The sequence below is a fragment of the Procambarus clarkii genome, chromosome 43 (assembly GCF_040958095.1).
Source record: "Procambarus clarkii isolate CNS0578487 chromosome 43, FALCON_Pclarkii_2.0, whole genome shotgun sequence".
Taxonomy (NCBI): Eukaryota; Metazoa; Arthropoda; class Malacostraca; order Decapoda; family Cambaridae; genus Procambarus; species Procambarus clarkii.
The window spans coordinates 23,370,229-23,387,826 of NC_091192.1; the positions used below are offsets into that span (position 1 = coordinate 23,370,229).

The 17,598-nt window shown below is 47.6% G+C and overlaps 1 protein-coding gene across 1 annotated transcript in view; it reads left to right on the forward strand.

The window, feature by feature from the left end:
* Window positions 1-17,598, forward strand: part of LOC123752860 (uncharacterized) — a 40,393-nt gene that overhangs the window by 4,804 nt on the left and 17,991 nt on the right. The window contains exon 2 of the mRNA XM_045734889.2: window positions 10,176-10,278. Within this exon, the coding sequence (XP_045590845.2) occupies window positions 10,176-10,278 (103 nt within the window). The remainder of the gene's footprint in view (window positions 1-10,175; window positions 10,279-17,598) is intronic.

Here is a 17,598-nt window from a genome sequence, read left to right on the forward strand (position 1 = left end):
GTCAGTTACTCAGTCAACTCTTCCCACAGGCAACAGAATGCAAGAGATACAAGGGAACAAGGAATTTTTAAAGATGATAGAGACTGCAGTCAGGCTACAAGGAATCAGTCTAGAACACACAGATCGCAATCAGGCTTCAAGGGGTCAGTATAGAGCACAGATAATGGGATTAAGAGCACCAAAGGGTAAGGTCAAAACACATGGAATAGAGTGCAAACACGGAAAGTTAAACTAGAGGTCAGAGATATAAGATTAGGCAGCAACGATAAGGTTGAAGAGTGTAAGGACTTGTTTGTGAAGGCTTCAAGTGGGGGGGGGGAAGGGGGCTGGACCACAGCAAGTGGGGGGCTGGACCACATCAAGTGGGGGGGGGGGGGGGCAGGACCACAGCAAGTGGGGGGGGGGTGGACCACAGCAAGTGGGGGCTGGACCACAGCAAGTGGGGGCTGGACCACAGCAAGTGTAGGGGCTGGACCACAGCAAGTGTAGGGGCTGGACCACAGCAAGTGTAGGGGCTGGACCACAGCAAGTGTAGGGGCTGGACCACAGCAAGTGGGGGGCTGGACCACAGCAAGTGTAGGGGGCTGGACCACAGCAAGTGTAGGGGCTGGACCACAGCAAGTGGGGGGCTGGACCACATCAAGTGGGGGGCTGGACCACAGCAAGTGTAGGGGCTGGACCACAGCAAGTGGGGGGCTGAACCACAGCAAGTGGGGAGCTGGACCACAGCAAATGTAGGGGGCTGGACCACAGCAAATGTAGGGGGCTGGACCACAGCAAGTGGGGGGCTGGACCACAGCAAGTGTAGGGGCTGGACCACAGCAAGTGTAGGGGCTGGACCACAGCAAGTGGGGGCTGAACCACAGCAAGTGGGGGGCAGGACCACAGCAAATGTAGGGGGCTGGACCACAGCAAGTGGGGGGCTGGACCACAGCAAGTGTAGGGGCTGGACCACAGCAAGTGTAGGGGCTGGACCACAGCAAGTGTAGGGGCTGGACCACAGCAAGTGGGGGGCTGAACCACAGCAAGTGGGGGGCTGGACCACAGCAAATGTAGGGGGCTGGACCACAGCAAGTGGGGGGCTGGACCACAGCAAGTGTAGGGGCTGGACCACAGCAAGTGTAGGGGCTGGACCACAGCAAGTGTAGGGGCTGGACCACAGCAAGTGGGGGGCTAGACCACAGCAAGTGTAGGGGCTGGACCACAGCAAGTGGGGGGCTGGACCACAGCAAGTGGGGGGCTGGACCACAGCAAGTGGGGGGGCTGGACCACAGTAAGTGGGGGGCTGGACCACAGCAAGTGGGGGGGCTGGACCACAGCAAGTGGGGGGCCGGACCACAGCAAGTGTAGGGGCTGGACCACAGCAAGTGGGGGGCTGGACCACAGCAAGTGTAGGGGCTGGACCACAGCAAGTGGGGGGCTGGACCACAGCAAGTGTAGGGCTGGACCACAGCAAGTGGTTGGCTGGACCACAGCAAGTGGGGGGCTGGACCACGGCAAGTGTAGGGGCTGGACCACAGCAAGTGTAGGGGCTGGACCACAGCAAGTGGGGGGGGGGGCTGGACCACAGCAAGTGGGGGCTGGACCACATCAAGTGGGTGGCTGGACCACAGCAAGTGGTTGGCTGGACCACAGCAAGTGGGGGGGCTGGACCACAGCAAGTGTAGGGGCTGGACCACAGCAAGTGTAGGGGCTGGACCACAGCAAGTGGGGGGTTGGACCAAAGCAAGTGGGGGGCTGGACCACAGCAAGTGGGGGGCTGGACCACAGCAAGTGGGGGGCTGGACCACAGCAAGTGTAGGGGCTGGACCACAGCTAGTGTAGGGGGCTGGACCACTGCAAGTGGGGGGCTGGACCACAGCAAGTGTAGGGCTGGACCACAGCAAGTGGGGGGCTGGACCACAGCAAGTGGGGGGCTGGACCACAACAAGTGGGGGGCTGGACCACAGCAAGTGTAGGGGCTGGACCACAGCAAGTGTAGGGGGCTGAACCACAGCAAGTGGGGGGCTGGACCACAGCAAGTGTAGGGGCTGGACCACAGCAAGTGTAGGGGCTGGACCACAGCAAGTGTAGGGGGCTGAACCACAGCAAGTGGGGGGCTGGACCACAGCAAGTGTAGGGGCTGGACCACAGCAAGTGTAGGGGCTGGACCACAGTAAGTGTAGGGGCTGGACCACTGCAAGTGGGGGGCTGGACCACAGCAAGTGTAGGGCTGGACCACAGCAAGTGGGGGGCTGGACCACAGCAAGTGGGGGGGATGGACCACAGCAAGTGTAGGGCTGGACCACAGCAAGTGGGGGGCTGGACCACAGCAAGTGGGGGGGATGGACCACAGCAAGTGTAGGGGCTGGACCACAGCAAGTGGAGGGGCTGGACCACAGCAAGTGGGGGGCTGGACCACAGCAAGTGGGGGCTGGACCACAGCAAGTGGAGGGGCTGGACCACAGCAAGTGGGGGGCTGGACCACAGCAAGTGGGGGCTGGACCACAGCAAGTGGAGGGGCTGGACCACAGCAAGTGGGGGCTGGACCACAGCAAGTGTAGGGGCTGGACCACAGCAAGTGGGGGGCTGGACCACAACAAGTGTAGGGGGTGGACCACAGCAAGTGTAGGGGCTGGACCACAGCAAGTGGGGGCTGGACCACAGCAAGTGTAGGGGCTGGACCACAGCAAGTGGGGGGCTGGACCACAGCAAGTGGGGGCTGGACCACAGCAAGTGTAGGGGCTGGACCACAGCAAGTGGGGGCTGGACCACAGCAAGTGTAGGGGCTGGACCACAGCAAGTGGGGGCTGGACCACAGCAAGTGGGGAGCTGGACCACAGCAAGTGTAGGGGCTGGACCACAGCAAGTGGGGGCTGAACCACAGCAAGTGTAGGGGCTGGACCACAGCAAGTGGGGGGCTGGACCACAGCAAGTGGGGGGCTGGACCACAGCAAGAGGGTGGCTGGACCACAGCAAGTGGGGGGCTGGACCGCAGCAAGTGGGGGGCTGGACCATAGCAAGTGGGGGGCTTGACCACAGCAAGTGGGGGGCTGGACCACAGCAAGTGTAGGGGGCTGGACCACAGCAAGTGTAGGGGCTGAACCACAGCAAGTGGGGGGCCTAGACCACAGCAAGTGTAGGGGCTGGACCACAGCAAGTGTAGGGGCTGGACCACAACAAGTGGGGGGGCTGGACCACAGCAAGTGGGGGGCTGGACCACAGCAAGTGTAGGGCTGGACCACAGCAAGTGGGGGGCTGGACCACAGCAAGTGGGGGGCTGGACCACAGCAAGTGGAGGCTGGACCACAGCAAGTGGGGGGCTGGACCACAGCAAGTGGAGGCTGGACCACAGCAAGTGGTGGGGGGGATGGACCACAGCAAGTGTAGGGCTGGACCACAGCAAGTGGGGGGCTGGACCACAGCAAGTGGGGGGATGGACCACAGCAAGTGTAGGGGCTGGACCACAGCAAGTGGAGGGGCTGGGCCACAGCAAGTGGGGGGCTGGACCACAGCAAGTGGGGGCTGGACCACAGCAAGTGGGGGGCTGGACCACAGCAAGTGTAGGGGCTGGACCACAGCAAGTGTAGGGGTTGGACCACAGCAAGTGGGGGCTGGACCACAGCAAGTGTAGGGGCTGGACCACAGCAAGTGTAGGGGCTGGACCACAGCAAGTGGGGGGCTGAACCACAGCAAGTGGGGGGCTGGACCACAGCAAATGTAGGGGGCTGGACCACAGCAAGTGGGGGCTGGACCACAGCAAGTGGGGGCTGGACCACAGCAAGTGTAGGGGCTGGACCACAGCAAGTGTAGGGGCTGGACCACAGCAAGTGGGGGCTGAACCACAGCAAGTGGGGGGCTGGACCACAGCAAGTGTAGGGGGCTGGACCACAGCAAGTGTAGGGGCTGGACCACAGCAAGTGGGGGCTGGACCACAGCAAGTGGGGGGCTGGACCACAGCAAGTGTAGGGGCTGGACCACAGCAAGTGTAGGGGCTGGACCACAGCAAGTGGGGGGCTGGACCACAGCAAGTGTAGGGGCTGGACCACAGCAAGTGTATGGGCTGGACCACAGCAAGTGGGGGCTGAACCACAGCAAGTGGGGGGCTGGACCACGGCAAGTGTAGGGGGCTGGACCACAGCAAGTGTAGGGGCTGGACCACAGCAAGTGTAGGGGCTGGACCACAGCAAGTGTAGGGGCTGGACCACAGCAAGTGGGGGGCTGGACCACAGCAAGTGTAGGGGCTGGACCACAGCAAGTGTAGGGCTGGACCACAGCAAGTGGGGGCTGAACCACAGCAAGTGGGGGCTGAACCACAGCAAGTGGGGGGCTGGACCACAGCAAGTGGGGGCTGAACCACAGCAAGTGGGGGCTGAACCACAGCAAGTGGGGGGCTGGACCACAGCAAGTGGGGGCTGAACCACAGCAAGTGGGGGGCTGGACCACAGCAAGTGGGGGCTGAACCACAGCAAGTGGGGGCTGAACCACAGCAAGTGGGGAGCTGGACCACAGCAAGTGGGGGCTGAACCACAGCAAGTGGGGGCTGAACCACAGCAAGTGGGGGGCTGGACCACAGGGAATAAGAATATAACAGAGTGTAGACCAGGGCTACAATGGGGCACAAGGGGAAGGAAAAGATTAGAGAGCAACAACTCTGATTACAACCACTGCGGCTTAATTGCCTGGAGTAATTACGGTGTATGTCGTGTTTTTCGGGCGGGGAGAGACAGGGGAGGAGGGTGAATTAGTGTATAAATAAACACAGTGAGTGTATACTGGATTCACGTGTTGTATAAAGCATGAGAGGGTCAGGGAGAGAGAGAGAGAGAGAGAGAGAGAGAGAGAGAGAGAGAGAGAGAGAGAGAGAGAGAGAGAGAGAGAGAGAGAGAGAGAGAGAGAGAGAGAGAGTATACAACTAATACAGTATCGACAAAACACTATTAGATTCCACCTACGGATTGTGTTCATAACAGTACTGGTGGAGGTACGTTAACATTTCCAGGTTCCTGGGGGCCAAGATTTACAAAACATACATATGTCCACTTACGAAACCTGTTCATCTTTCCTCTATCATAACGGCTTAATAATCTATATTTATTGAACAATTTACGAGCTTGGGAAACGCTGCGAGGTCGTATATGGACAACGAGATGGCGCGTCGGAATTCACAAACTGTTTAATATAACTAAACCACCATGACTGAGATGAGATGTACAGCTTTCGTAGGTGAACGCGTAAATGATTGATGGATCCTGGCCTAGCACAGCTTGACACTCTACGACTGTTCTCGACTCAGATTTGAATCAGTTCATAATGATTTACTCTTTCCTGTGGAATGACCAGATGCTGAAGCAGTTTAAGAGGCCAGTAATCTACGTCTCAACCTTCCTTCCCACTGAAGGAGACCAGCCACAGAGCTCCTGTTATCGACTGAACATGTAGAACATGTAAACATCGGCGTGCGCAATAACCTGAGAACTCATTCATCACTGTGCCTGTTTTTTTTACATATCGATTTCCGTTTCCTCATTTCTGCAACAGTATCCTCTGTGCCTTTGTCTTTTGTTTTGCATGATTTTTTAGCTATTTCTCACTTTCTCTGTTATTCTCACCATTGCTAACGTCTCTCCTTGCGTTCATTCCCGTTTTCTGCGTTCTCTCAGTGATTGTTACAACAGACTCTCGTTTTGTTCTTCTTTTTAGATCTTTATCAATTTTTCCGTCTCGCTGATTCACGTTTTCTCTATCTTCTATTTTTTTCTCTCATACTCTCTTTGCTTTCCATTTCCGAGTCTCTCGCTGTCTAAGGTTTCTAGTTCCCTTTCTCCTTAGCTTTCTAATTCCCTTTCTCTTACCTTTCCCTTAGCTTTCTAATTCCCTTTCCCTTAGCTTTCTAATTCCCTTTCCCTTAGCTTTCTAATTCCCTTTCCCTTAGCTTTCTAATTCCCTTTCCCTTAGCTTTCTAATTCCCTTTCCCTTAGCTTTCTAATTCCCTTTCCCTTAGATTTCTAATTCCCTTTCCCTTAGCTTTCTAATTCCCTTTCCTTTAGCTTTCTAATTCCCTTTCCCTTAGCTTTCTAATTCCCTTTCCCTTAGCTTTCTAATTCCCTTTCCCTTAGCTTTCTAATTCCCTTTCCCTTAGCTTTCTAATTCCCTTTCCCTTAGCTTTCTAATTCCCTTTCTCTTAGCTCTACATACCACATGTTCTCCCTCTCTATCTCTTTCTTTCTCTGTGATGCCTGGGATTGTGCGTCCAGTACTATCTTCACTCTCTTGTTTTATATTTCTGTGTTTTATTGTCATTCCTTGTTCCTCCCTTCTCCCTCCCCCCCTTTCCGTTTTTTAAATCCTCCCTTGTAACGGTATCTCAGTTATCATCGTCCTTGTCTCTTTGTTTTCCACTGTTCCTTCCTCCCTGTTTCCCGGGTTTATTGGTTGTTTTGTGTTATAAGTCATTCTTGTTGGTGGTTCCTCTCTCTCTCTCTGTATTTGTGTCTGTCTGTCTGTCTGTCTGTATGTATGTATGTATGTATGTGTGTATGTATGTATGTATGTATGTGTGTATGTATGTATGTATGTATGTATGTATGTATGTATGTATGTATGTATGTATGTATGTGTGTCTGTCTGTATGTATGTATGTATGTATGTATGTATGTATGTATGTATGTATGTATGTGTGTCTGTCTGTCTGTCTGTATGTATGTATGTATGTATGTATGTGTGTATGTATGTATGTATGTATGTATGTATGTATGTATGTATGTATGTATGTGTGTATGTATGTATGTATGTATGTATGTATGTATGTATGTATGTATGTATGTGTGTCTGTCTGTCTGTATGTATGTATGTATGTATGTATGTATGTATGTATGTATGTGTGTATGTATGTATGTATGTATGTGTGTATGTATGTATGTATGTATGTATGTATGTATGTATGTATGTATGTGTGTATGTATGTATGTATGTATGTATGTATGTATGTATGTGTGTGTGTGTATGTATGTGTACTCACCTAATTGTGCTTGCGGGGGTTGAGCTCTGGCTCTTTGGTCCCGCCTCTCAACCGTCAATCAACTGGTGTACAGATTCCTGAGCCTATTGGGCTCTATCATATCTACATTTGAAACTGTGAATGGAGTCAGCCTCCACCACATCACTTCCTAATGCATTCCATTTGCTAACTACTCTGACACTGAAAAAGTTCTTTCTAACGTCTCTGTGGCTCATTTGGGTACTCAGCTTCCACCTGTGTCCCCTTGTTCGCGTCCCACCAGTGTTGAAAAGTTCGTCCTTGTTTACCCGGTCGATTCCCCTGAGGATTTTGTAGGTTGTGATCATGTCCCCCCTTACTCTTCTGTCTTCCAGTGTCGTGAGGTGCATTTCCCGCAGCCTTTCCTCATAACTCATGCCTCTTAGTTCTGGGACTAGTCTAGTAGCATACCTTTGGACTTTTTCCAGCTTCGTCTTGTGCTTGACAAGGTACGGGCTCCATGCTGGGGCCGCATACTCCAGGATTGGTCTTACATATGTGGTGTACAAGATTCTGAATGATTCCTTACACAGGTTCCTGAACGCCGTTCTGATGTTAGCCAGCCTCGCATATGCCGCAGACGTTATTCTCTTTATGTGGGCTTCAGGAGACAGGTTTGGTGTGATATCAACTCCTAGATCTTTCTCTCTGTCTGTTTCATTAAGTACTTCATCTCCTATTCTGTATCCTGTGCCTGGCCTCCTGTTTCCACTGCCTAGTTTCATTACTTTGCATTTACTCGGGTTGAACTTCAACAGCCATTTGTTGGACCATTCACTCAGTCTATCCAGGTCATCTTGTAGCCTCCTACTATCATCCTCTGTTTCAATCCTCCTCATAATTTTTGCATCGTCGGCAAACATTGAGAGGAACGAATCTATACCCTCTGGGAGATCATTTACATATACCAGAAACAGTATAGGTCCGAGGACTGACCCCTGCGGGACTCCACTTGTGACGTCTCGCCAATCTGAGACTTCACCCCTCACACAGACTCGTTGTCTCCTGTTGCTTAGGTATTCCTCTATCCACCGGAGTACCTTCCCTCTCACTCCAGCCTGCATCTCCAACTTTCGCACTAGCCTCTTGTGTGGCACTGTATCAAAGGCTTTCTGACAATCCAAAAATATGCAGTCTGCCCACCCTTCTCTTTCTTGCCTTATTTTTGTTGCCTGGTCGTAGAATTCAAGTAACCCTGTGAGGCAGGACCTGCCATCCCTGAACCCATGTTGATGCTGTGTTACAAAGTTCCTTCGCTCCAGATGCTCCACTAGTTTTTTTCGCACAATCTTCTCCATCAGCTTGCATGGTATGCAGGTTAGGGACACTGGCCTGTAGTTCAGTGCCTCCTGTCTATCCCCTTTCTTGTATATCGGGACTACGTTAGCTGCTTTCCAAATATCTGGCAGTTCCCCTGTTGCCAGTGATTTGTTATACACTATGGAGAGTGGTAGGCTCAGTTCTCTTGCTCCTTCCTTTAGAACCCAAGGGGAGATTCCATCTGGGCCTATAGCCTTCGTCACGTCCAACTCTAGTAAACACTTCCTTACTTCCCCACTGGTAATCTCAAACTCTTCCAGTGGTTCCTGGTTAGCTATTCCCTCACTTACCTCTGGAATTTCTCCTTGTTCTAAGGTGAAGACCTCCTGGAATTTCTTATTCAATTCCTCACACACTTCCTTGTCATTTGTAGTGAATCCTTCCGCCCCTATCCTTAATCTCATAACCTGTTCCTTTACTGTTGTTTTTCTCCTAATGTGGCTATGCAACAATTTAGGCTGAGTCTTTGCCTTGCTTGCGATGTCATTTTCGTATTGTCTTTCTGCCTCTCTTCTCATCCTGACATATTCATTCCTGGCATTCTGGTATCTTTCTCTGCTCTCCAGTGTCCTGTTATTCCTATAGTTTCTCCATGCCCTTTTACTTTGCTGCTTAGCTAGCCTACATCTTTGATTAAACCATGGGTTTCTCATCTTCATTTCTCTGTTTTCCTTTTGGACTGGGACAAACTTGTTTGCTGCGTCCTTGCACTTCTGCGTGATGTAATCCATCATATCTTGGGCCGTCTTACCCCTGAGCTCTGTTTCCCATGCTATATCTGTTAGGAATTTTCTTATCCCCTCATAGTTTCCCTTTCGGTATGCTAACCTTTTGGTTTCGGTATCCCTCCTCGAGTTCAATAACCCTTCTTCAATCAAGTACTCAAACACCAGTACACTGTGGTCGCTCATTCCTACTGGGTCCTCAAAACCGATTTCTCACATACACACATACATGTATGTATGTGTGTATGTATGTATGTATGTATGTATGTATGTATGTATGTATGTGTGTGTATGTATGTATGTATGTATGTATGTATGTATGTATGTATGTATGTATGTATGTGTGTATGTATGTATGTGTGTGTATGTATGTATGTATGTATGTATGTATGTATGTATGTATGTATGTATGTATGTGTGTATGTATGTATGTGTGTGTATGTATGTGTGTATGTATGTATGTGTGTATGTATGTATGTATGTATGTATGTATGTATGTATGTATGTATGTATGTATGTGTGTATGTATGTATGTATGTATGTATGTATGTATGTATGTCTCCCTCTCATTTTTGTATATTAAGACTAGTGTTAATTAGGAACTGTGGTAAAGTTGGTAATGAATCTTCAAGCAAAGAGCTCTTATCGTACATCACCTCATCTGAAGCCTCTCCATAGAAGCTCATTTTTGGTGAACTTTATTTTTATTATACGATTTGAATAAATTAAAATTTAATGCTATGTAACCATCAAGCGGGGGGGGGGGGGGGGGGGGGGGGTGAATAGGATGGTCCAGGACTCGTCTGGGTGCTGAAGCTTTAGTCTGGTCAGTTGTGTTGACTTCAGGTGTGTCTGCGTGTTGAGCAAACGTGTTCCAAATGTGAGTCAGTGTTGGAATGAATGATCGCTGATGGAGGGACGTTCTTTAGAATGGCCCAGTCAGCATGGGAGGGAGGGAGGGGGGGGGAGGGGGAGAGCTGTGGATTGCTGAGCGTCTTGTGTTGTGATCGCCAACTCCTATTTGTCCACGAAGTTGGGACAGATGGGGGAGCTTCGAGAACGTGTTCCTTGTACATAACAGTAAGTCCATTGACATCTTTGCGACGTTGTAGGCTGGGATCAGTCCAACCAGAAGGAGTCAAGACTTAAGTCTTCTCAGACGGTTCTCCACCTTGTCCAGAATTCTGACAAGCGAGGGAAGTGCGGGTCATCCAGGTGAGTAGTATGTACTCAAGATGGGTTTAAACTTAATTTTAAGCCTGATATAAGGTTTTGTGGCCTGCTATCAAGTAGGAAGAAGGTGTAAGATTCGTCTTAAGGCAGTACGTTCTTGACTGCTTTACTTGCCAGGTTAACCACGTGACCTTTCATAGTCATTGAAGAGTCATTCCCCAAGATGTCTACTTGGTTACTCAACACTGGATTGTACCTACTCTCTTGTATACCTGCCCCATTTGTAATATGATATCTTGTTATCACCGTCGCCTGGTTGTTTATGCTGCAAATGTGACTCTCCATCGCCTAGATGGGTACTGTTGAAGGTCGGTGATTAATGAATCTCGTAGCAGTTGGTATTTCTTCTTCTCCATATGTAAAAGTGAGAGTGCAATCATCAGCACAGGCTTGAGCTTCAGGGATGAGGTGTAGTACATCGTTGAAGTAGACGTTACAGAACAAAGGGCCAAACACACTGCCCTGCGGCACATGGGCATCAATTGAGTGTTTTTCAGAGTCTACTCCAATGAGGACAACTGTTAGGAGTCCGTTCTTGAAGGTAGTCCCATATTGTTGACCAGACCACACACTAGAAGGTGAAGGGACGACGACGTTTCGGTCCGTCCTGGACCATTCTCAATCGACTTGAGAATGGTCCAGGACGGACCGAAACGTCGTCGTCCCTTCACCTTCTAGTGTGTGATCTGGTCAACATACTTTAGCCACGTTATTTTGACTCATCGCCTGCATAGTCCCATATTAACAGTCAAATCGAAGCTGAAATACTAAGTTTCTGAAGCTTTGCTAATAGTCCAGAGTGTCAAACTAGATCATAGGCTCTTACAACATCACAAATTATTTTGGAATTATCCAGTGCCTGGTGCCACTAGTATGGAGGTTTAGCAAGAGGTCAGCAGTAGAACGACCTTTCCTGAAGCCAAATTGACAGCCACATAGTGACCGATGATGGCAAAAAAAAAAAAAAGGTTTCATTTCCAGAGAGATTAATGTCTCAAATATATATCTCAGTCTCCGTCTCTCTCTCTCTCTCTCTCTCTCTCTCTCTCTCTCTCTCTCTCTCTCTCTCTCTCTCTCTCTCTCTCTCTCTCTCTCTCTCCCTCTCTCTCTCTCTCCCTCCTCTCCGCTGGGTTGTGTTTACAGTCTCGTCTGTGTAACTATGAGCAAGGTCGAAAAAGGAATTAATTTGTCCTGTGGCAAGGTATCAACGACTCACTTGTGAAAGATATATATTAAAAACTGAAGAATTCGTGACATGGAAACTAAACTTACTGGATGGCGTTGCAGTATGAATGGGATCGATTCCCTCGGGTCTCGAGCCTCGAGACCATCCTTGCCTTCTGAGAAAAGCCATTGGTAGGCCTAGGGAGGGCCTCTGTAGGCCTAAAATAACAGGATTCCTGTCGCCAGGTAAACGAAACAATGCCGCCTACTGCAGTAATGAGTTTATCTGTTGATTACAAAATGTATGACTTTATATATGAATTTACTGTTTTTGCAAAAATATTATTAAATAGGAGGCGAAGCAATATATATATATGAAAGGTCATGTTTCAGCCCAAAACTAGACTTTTTTTCAGGCGATGAGTCACAATAACGTGGCTGAAGTATGTTGACCAGACCACACACTAGAAGGTGAAGGGACGACGACGTTTCGGTCCGTCCTGGACCATTCTCAAGTCGTCAATAGACTTTTTTTTTCTACAGTTGCCTGGACTGAGTAATATCTTGCGAGGAGGGGCGGACGTTTTCAGATAGTTTCCTGTATTGTAATCGAGGGTTCGAAAACCTTTTACTCGGTGGAATGGTTTTGGCCATGTTTTCAAGCTAATTTTATTACCTGATGTTTTTCATGACTTTTCTCTGTTTTTTTTTTGCTGGTTAAAGTTCAGGTGTGTATTTTGCTGGTTAAAGTTCAGGTGTGTATTTTGCTGGTTAAAGTTCAGGTGTGTATTTTGCTTTTGTGAATGTATTTCTTACCCTTTTTTATGTGTGTGTTTTTCTTCAACTCAACACGCCATCTGTAGGAGTTTTCTTGGTTTTTAAACACAGTTTTGTACATGTATATTTTCGTATAATTAAAAACATAAAATTGTTTTCATTATTAATTATGTTACACTTCAGATATTACCAATGGAAAATAATAATAATAATAATAATAATAATAATAATAATACATATAAAATATGGTATTTTAATTAAGTTCGCTTGTGCAACTTTTTATTAATAATTCAAAAGTGTATAATTTTATATATATACCGAGAGATAGACTCCCGCTTCTCGGTGTATATGTACTAAAAGTATACTTTAGTCCTGAACAATGGTCAGGACTAAAGTATACTAACTGGCTGGTCAGTATAAGTTGTTGTGGCGGCCTTAATGACCCTCCAGAGGTTGTTATAGGCCTTTTCATACATACACAAACATGTGATAGTGTCAGACCACGGAGGAAAATTGAAACAGGAATTTCTTGTATGTATGAATCATACAGGAATTTGTGTATGTATGAAAAGTTTTTCATACTGGTTTTGTTTCTGTTTATATTTCTAATAAATAAATCCGTCGCTCTACCGTCCAACCACTTAGGCTGGACGGTAGAGCGACGGTCTCGCGTCATGCAGGTCGGCGTTCAATCCCCGACCGTGCAAGGGGTTGGGCAGCATTCCTTCCCTCCGTCCCATCCCAAATCCTTATCCTGACCCTTTCCAAGTGCTATATAGTCGTAATGGCTTGGTGCTTTCCCTTGATAATTCCCTCCCTCCCATATCCACGCTATATGAATCTTTCTTCGTTTAAATATAGCAACATAAAACAGAATTCGAATCAATGAACAGAAATGTGAGAAGTTTTGATTCATAAAGGCCCTGGGTAAATACTGGTTTGAAAACAGTGTTCTCGATTTATGGAACAAATTACCGGACGTGGTAATTAACAAACTAAATGTAGGATCTTGGAGGATTTCAACCGCAGATTAGACGTATATATGAATGAGTTTGGGTGGATACAAATGAAAGCTGCCTCGTACAGACCTTACGGGCTCACCATAGCCCGTGCTACATGGACACTCTGAGCAGCTAAATCTGAAACAACAACTACCAACAGAACTTCTACAGTTTCCTATATTATTATGTTCTTATGTTTTGGGGTTTCTAATTTAGCTTTGAAAATCTACGTTATCCTTCGTTTTCTATTTCTCTTATTTACGAAATGGGATAAAACTTTAGGTTAAGTTAGCAGCTTAGTGTCATATCTGATTAGACGAACTTGGGTGTAAGTTTAATTGTTGTCCAGTAAAGTTATAGGAGAGTATGGTTATAGGAAGGATAAAGTAGAGGTTATAGGAGGGATAAAGTAGAGGTTATAGGAGGGATACAGTAGAGGTTATAGGAGGGATAAAGCAGAGGTTATAGGAGGGATAAAACAGAGGTTATAGATGGGATAAAACAGAGGTTATAGGTGGGATAAAACAGAGGTTATAGGTGGGATAAAACAGAGGTTATAGGTGGGATAAAACAGAGGTTATAGGTGGAATAAAACAGAGGTTATAGGAGGGATAAAGTAGAGGTTATAGGAGGGATAAAGTAAAGGTTATAGGAGGCATAAAGTAGAGGTTATAGAAGGGATAAAGTAGAGGTTATAGGAAGGATAAAGTAGAGGTTATAGGAGGGATAAAGTAGAGGTTATAGGAGAAATAAAGCAGAGGTTATAGGAGGGATAAAACAGAGGTTATAGGAGGGATAAAACAGAAGTTGTAATACCATTGGAGCCAATAGCTGCCGGCAGTATTCTCACAGTACCCTGGCCCTAGTGGCCAGCCTCTCTTCTTTCACAACCGTGAAAATATCAAGCTGTTTTTTTTTACAGTGAGTTGAGAGGAATGTGGGGCCGGCGCCCCCTCGGTGTCCAGTAATATTGGATTATCTTATCTCCCTGGGCGAGCAGTCCCTCTCTTCCTCCTCCTCCTCTCTTTACCTCTTTTGTTACTGCCTCTCCTCTTGCCTTGGCACGTTTCTCTTTCTATGTGAAGTTGAACTTGATTGGTTAATTATGTTACCAATCGTTTGGTTGTATACCAATATTATATATATATATATATATATATATATATATATATATATATATATATATATATATATATATATATATATATATATATATATATATCCTACTACCCCTATTATATTATTACGTTGCAGACTTTGTTATACAAGGATACACAGTTACATAGCTGATTGGTCACAAAATATGGACAATAAGAGGAAACAATAGGGGAAGTCTGTTTCCTACAGCCTAAAGATTTTTTTTCTAACTCCTCCGACGCCGGGTGGGAACCGAGGATGCAGCGGGCATTCCCCCTCTGGATCGCCACACTCAGGTGCTGGAAGAGAAAGCTTGCCGCTTTAGGGTCTCTTGTTTTTTCTGAGCCTGGAACTGAGATCTTTGAGAAATCTCTTTGCGCTCTCTCCCCATGAAACAAGGGTCTCGGATTCTATTGGAACGAAGTTGTACCGGTGATCTATTTCCCTGTATTTGGTTGATTTGTCTCTTTCTCTGTGTGTTGCCGCGGCTCCTGCTGTGCCGGTAGAGAGGTTGATGTATGTGGTTGCCAGGGTGGATACGTAAGTATAGTCCAGTGCCAATTATCATTTTTCCAAGGGCACAGTGTAATTCCATCTGATCGGCCAGCAAAGCTAACAGATTTGCGGTTCAATAGATTGCAAGGCTCTCTTTCTGCTGGACACTGAGCAGAGGCAAGGCTCCTCTTAATGATGTTATTGAATTCATCATGTCGTGAGTGCCAACTGCCTGATTTTATACTGTATAGTCCATGCAATCCATATTGGTCTACATCTGCCTTATCGCAAATACACCTATGAACAGTTTGGACTGGGGCAGCAAGGTGGAGGACAACTACAATACGGAGCTCCTGCGGATCAAGACGTGTGCCTGTCGCAGACATAGGGACTGCCAGAAGGAAGTCCCCTGCATGGGGAGCCTGCACAGCTGTGAGGCGTGCACGATCACTGGGGGTTGTTGCTGCCTCCAGCAAAGCTGTGGCTTCTTTGTCTACAATGGGGCTGTCCCAGCTGGATTGTTTCTTGGATTTCGACATGGCTGGTCTGAGTGCTGTGTCTGCCAGGGTATCCCATTTTGTGTTGCATTCCGTGTAGTGGGGCTCATGTATCCCTGATGAGTCGCCCAAGTTGTCAGGTAGAATTTCCTTAACCAGGTCACCCGATGCCGAGGAGGAAGACATGAAGGCTGGGACAGCAATTTGGGCGGCAGTGCGGACGCCAAGGCCCCCAAGCCTAGCTAGAAGAGTGGCTTGTTTCCACTGACAGTCATTGAGGGAAAAGTTAGCATTTTCTAGCAAGGTCTTTAGTAGAAAGTCAAACTCTCCAAGCTTTGGGCTGTTATAAGATGAGGAGCACCTCAGAAATTCGAAAGAGATAGGCATCTAGTGAGGAGATAGCAAATGATAGTAATGATATAGTGACAGCATGTGCATTGATGTCACCTATCCTGTCTTTCATCATCCTTTCATCATCCTTGATTTTCTTTTCGAGGATCTCGTCAATGGCGTTAGACCTGAGAGAGGGCTCCAAGGAGAGTGCTGTCTGCAGGTCTGATGATACGGTCCTCTCTCTAGCTATGGTGTCTGGGGTCAGAGGAGAATACTTCACACCTGGAGAGGTTTACGGAGAGACCTTGGTTTACCTCTTGCTCCTTTTTAATTAACGTTTATTATATATAATGTTTATCATAATATATAATCAACATTAATTTTTCTTTAAAATAATGCTACTTTTGTTAACATACTTTGTTATATATTATGATTTTATTTATACATAGATCTATGATAGGTTTAGTTAGGTGTTTTGACTCTCTTGGAAATTATTTATATTAGTCATGAAGTCTTGGCAGTTTTTATGTTAATGGCTTAAATTATGTACTGTGTTGTCCTCTTTGCGGGATTCCAACTCACGACCACTGCCTTTCCATCCTCATATGATATCCACGAGACCAATATATATATCACCTCTGTGTGGCCGTTGGAAATATGACCGAATTGTGTATTGCTTTGTCTCTCATCAGCCTGTTTGATCGTTCCACCCGTCCATCTCCACTAGTCATTGATCAGCCGCTCTTTCCACATAAAATTCATCCATTCATCTTGTTATATTTTCAATCACTGTCAGTCATTACCTCTAATTTGCTCAGAGATGGCTTCCCTGTCTTTAAATTATTCTCTGGCACTCATTAACTCTGGGTCTGTCTGGCTGTTTCTTTCTCTCAGTGTCTGTCTGTCTGTCTCTCTCTCTCTCTCTCTCTCTCTCTCTCTCTCTCTCTCTCTCTCTCTCTCTCTCTCTCTCTCTCTCTCTCTCTCTCCTCCACCTCTACCACTAATTTAATTAATCTGATTCTCCACAGCTAGGCGTGTGTTGGCCTTGCTCAAGCTCTGGGCTGTAATTGTGTTATTCTGTTACAAGGTTTGGGCGACAACAGGTTGACGGGAGAGAGGCAGTGGTGGAGAGAGGAGGAGGAGAGGGAGAAAGGGAAGAGGAGGTGGGAAGAGCGATGAAATTAGGAAGAGGTATAGGGGGGAATGAGAGATGGATAGAGAGGAAAGGGAGTGAATGATGGTTGAAGGAAGAGGAGAGGGAAAGTGAATGGTGGATGAAGAAGGTGGAAAGAGAGAGAGAGAGAGAATGAGCAGAGAGAGAGAGAGAGAGAGAGAGAGAGAATGAGCAGAGAGAGAGATGGGTGAATGGACGTAGTATTAGGCTACGAGCTGTTTTCCTTCTCTCCTTACCTTCTACCTACCTTTTCTTTACCTTTTCTCGGATGTACCTTCCCTGTCGCTATCTCTTCCCCCCCCCCACCGCGCCCTTCCTTTTCTCTCTCCCATTCCAGGTTTAGACTAGACACTGTCCCCTTCCATATCCCGGGATCCCCCATGGTGGAGTCACTTGGGAGGGGCTGTGAGGGGAGAGGGGTGGGGGGTGCTGGTGAGGGGAGGGGAGGGAAGGGAAGGGGAGGGAAGGGAAGGGAAGGGGAGGGAAGGGAAGGGAAGGGAAGGGAAGGGAAGGGAAGGGAAGGGGAGGGAAGGGAAGGAAGTGTTAGACGTAAGTGAAGGATGGAGGGAGAAGAAAATAGGTTAGGGAGAGTTACGAGAAAGGCATCACAGAAGATGGGAAATGAGGATGGTTGGAGGGTTGACTGCTCGGCCTGACAGCTTGGGGGGGGAACAGCGCTTCGGATTCGTAATCCTGAGGTTCCGGGTTCGATCCCCGGTGGAGG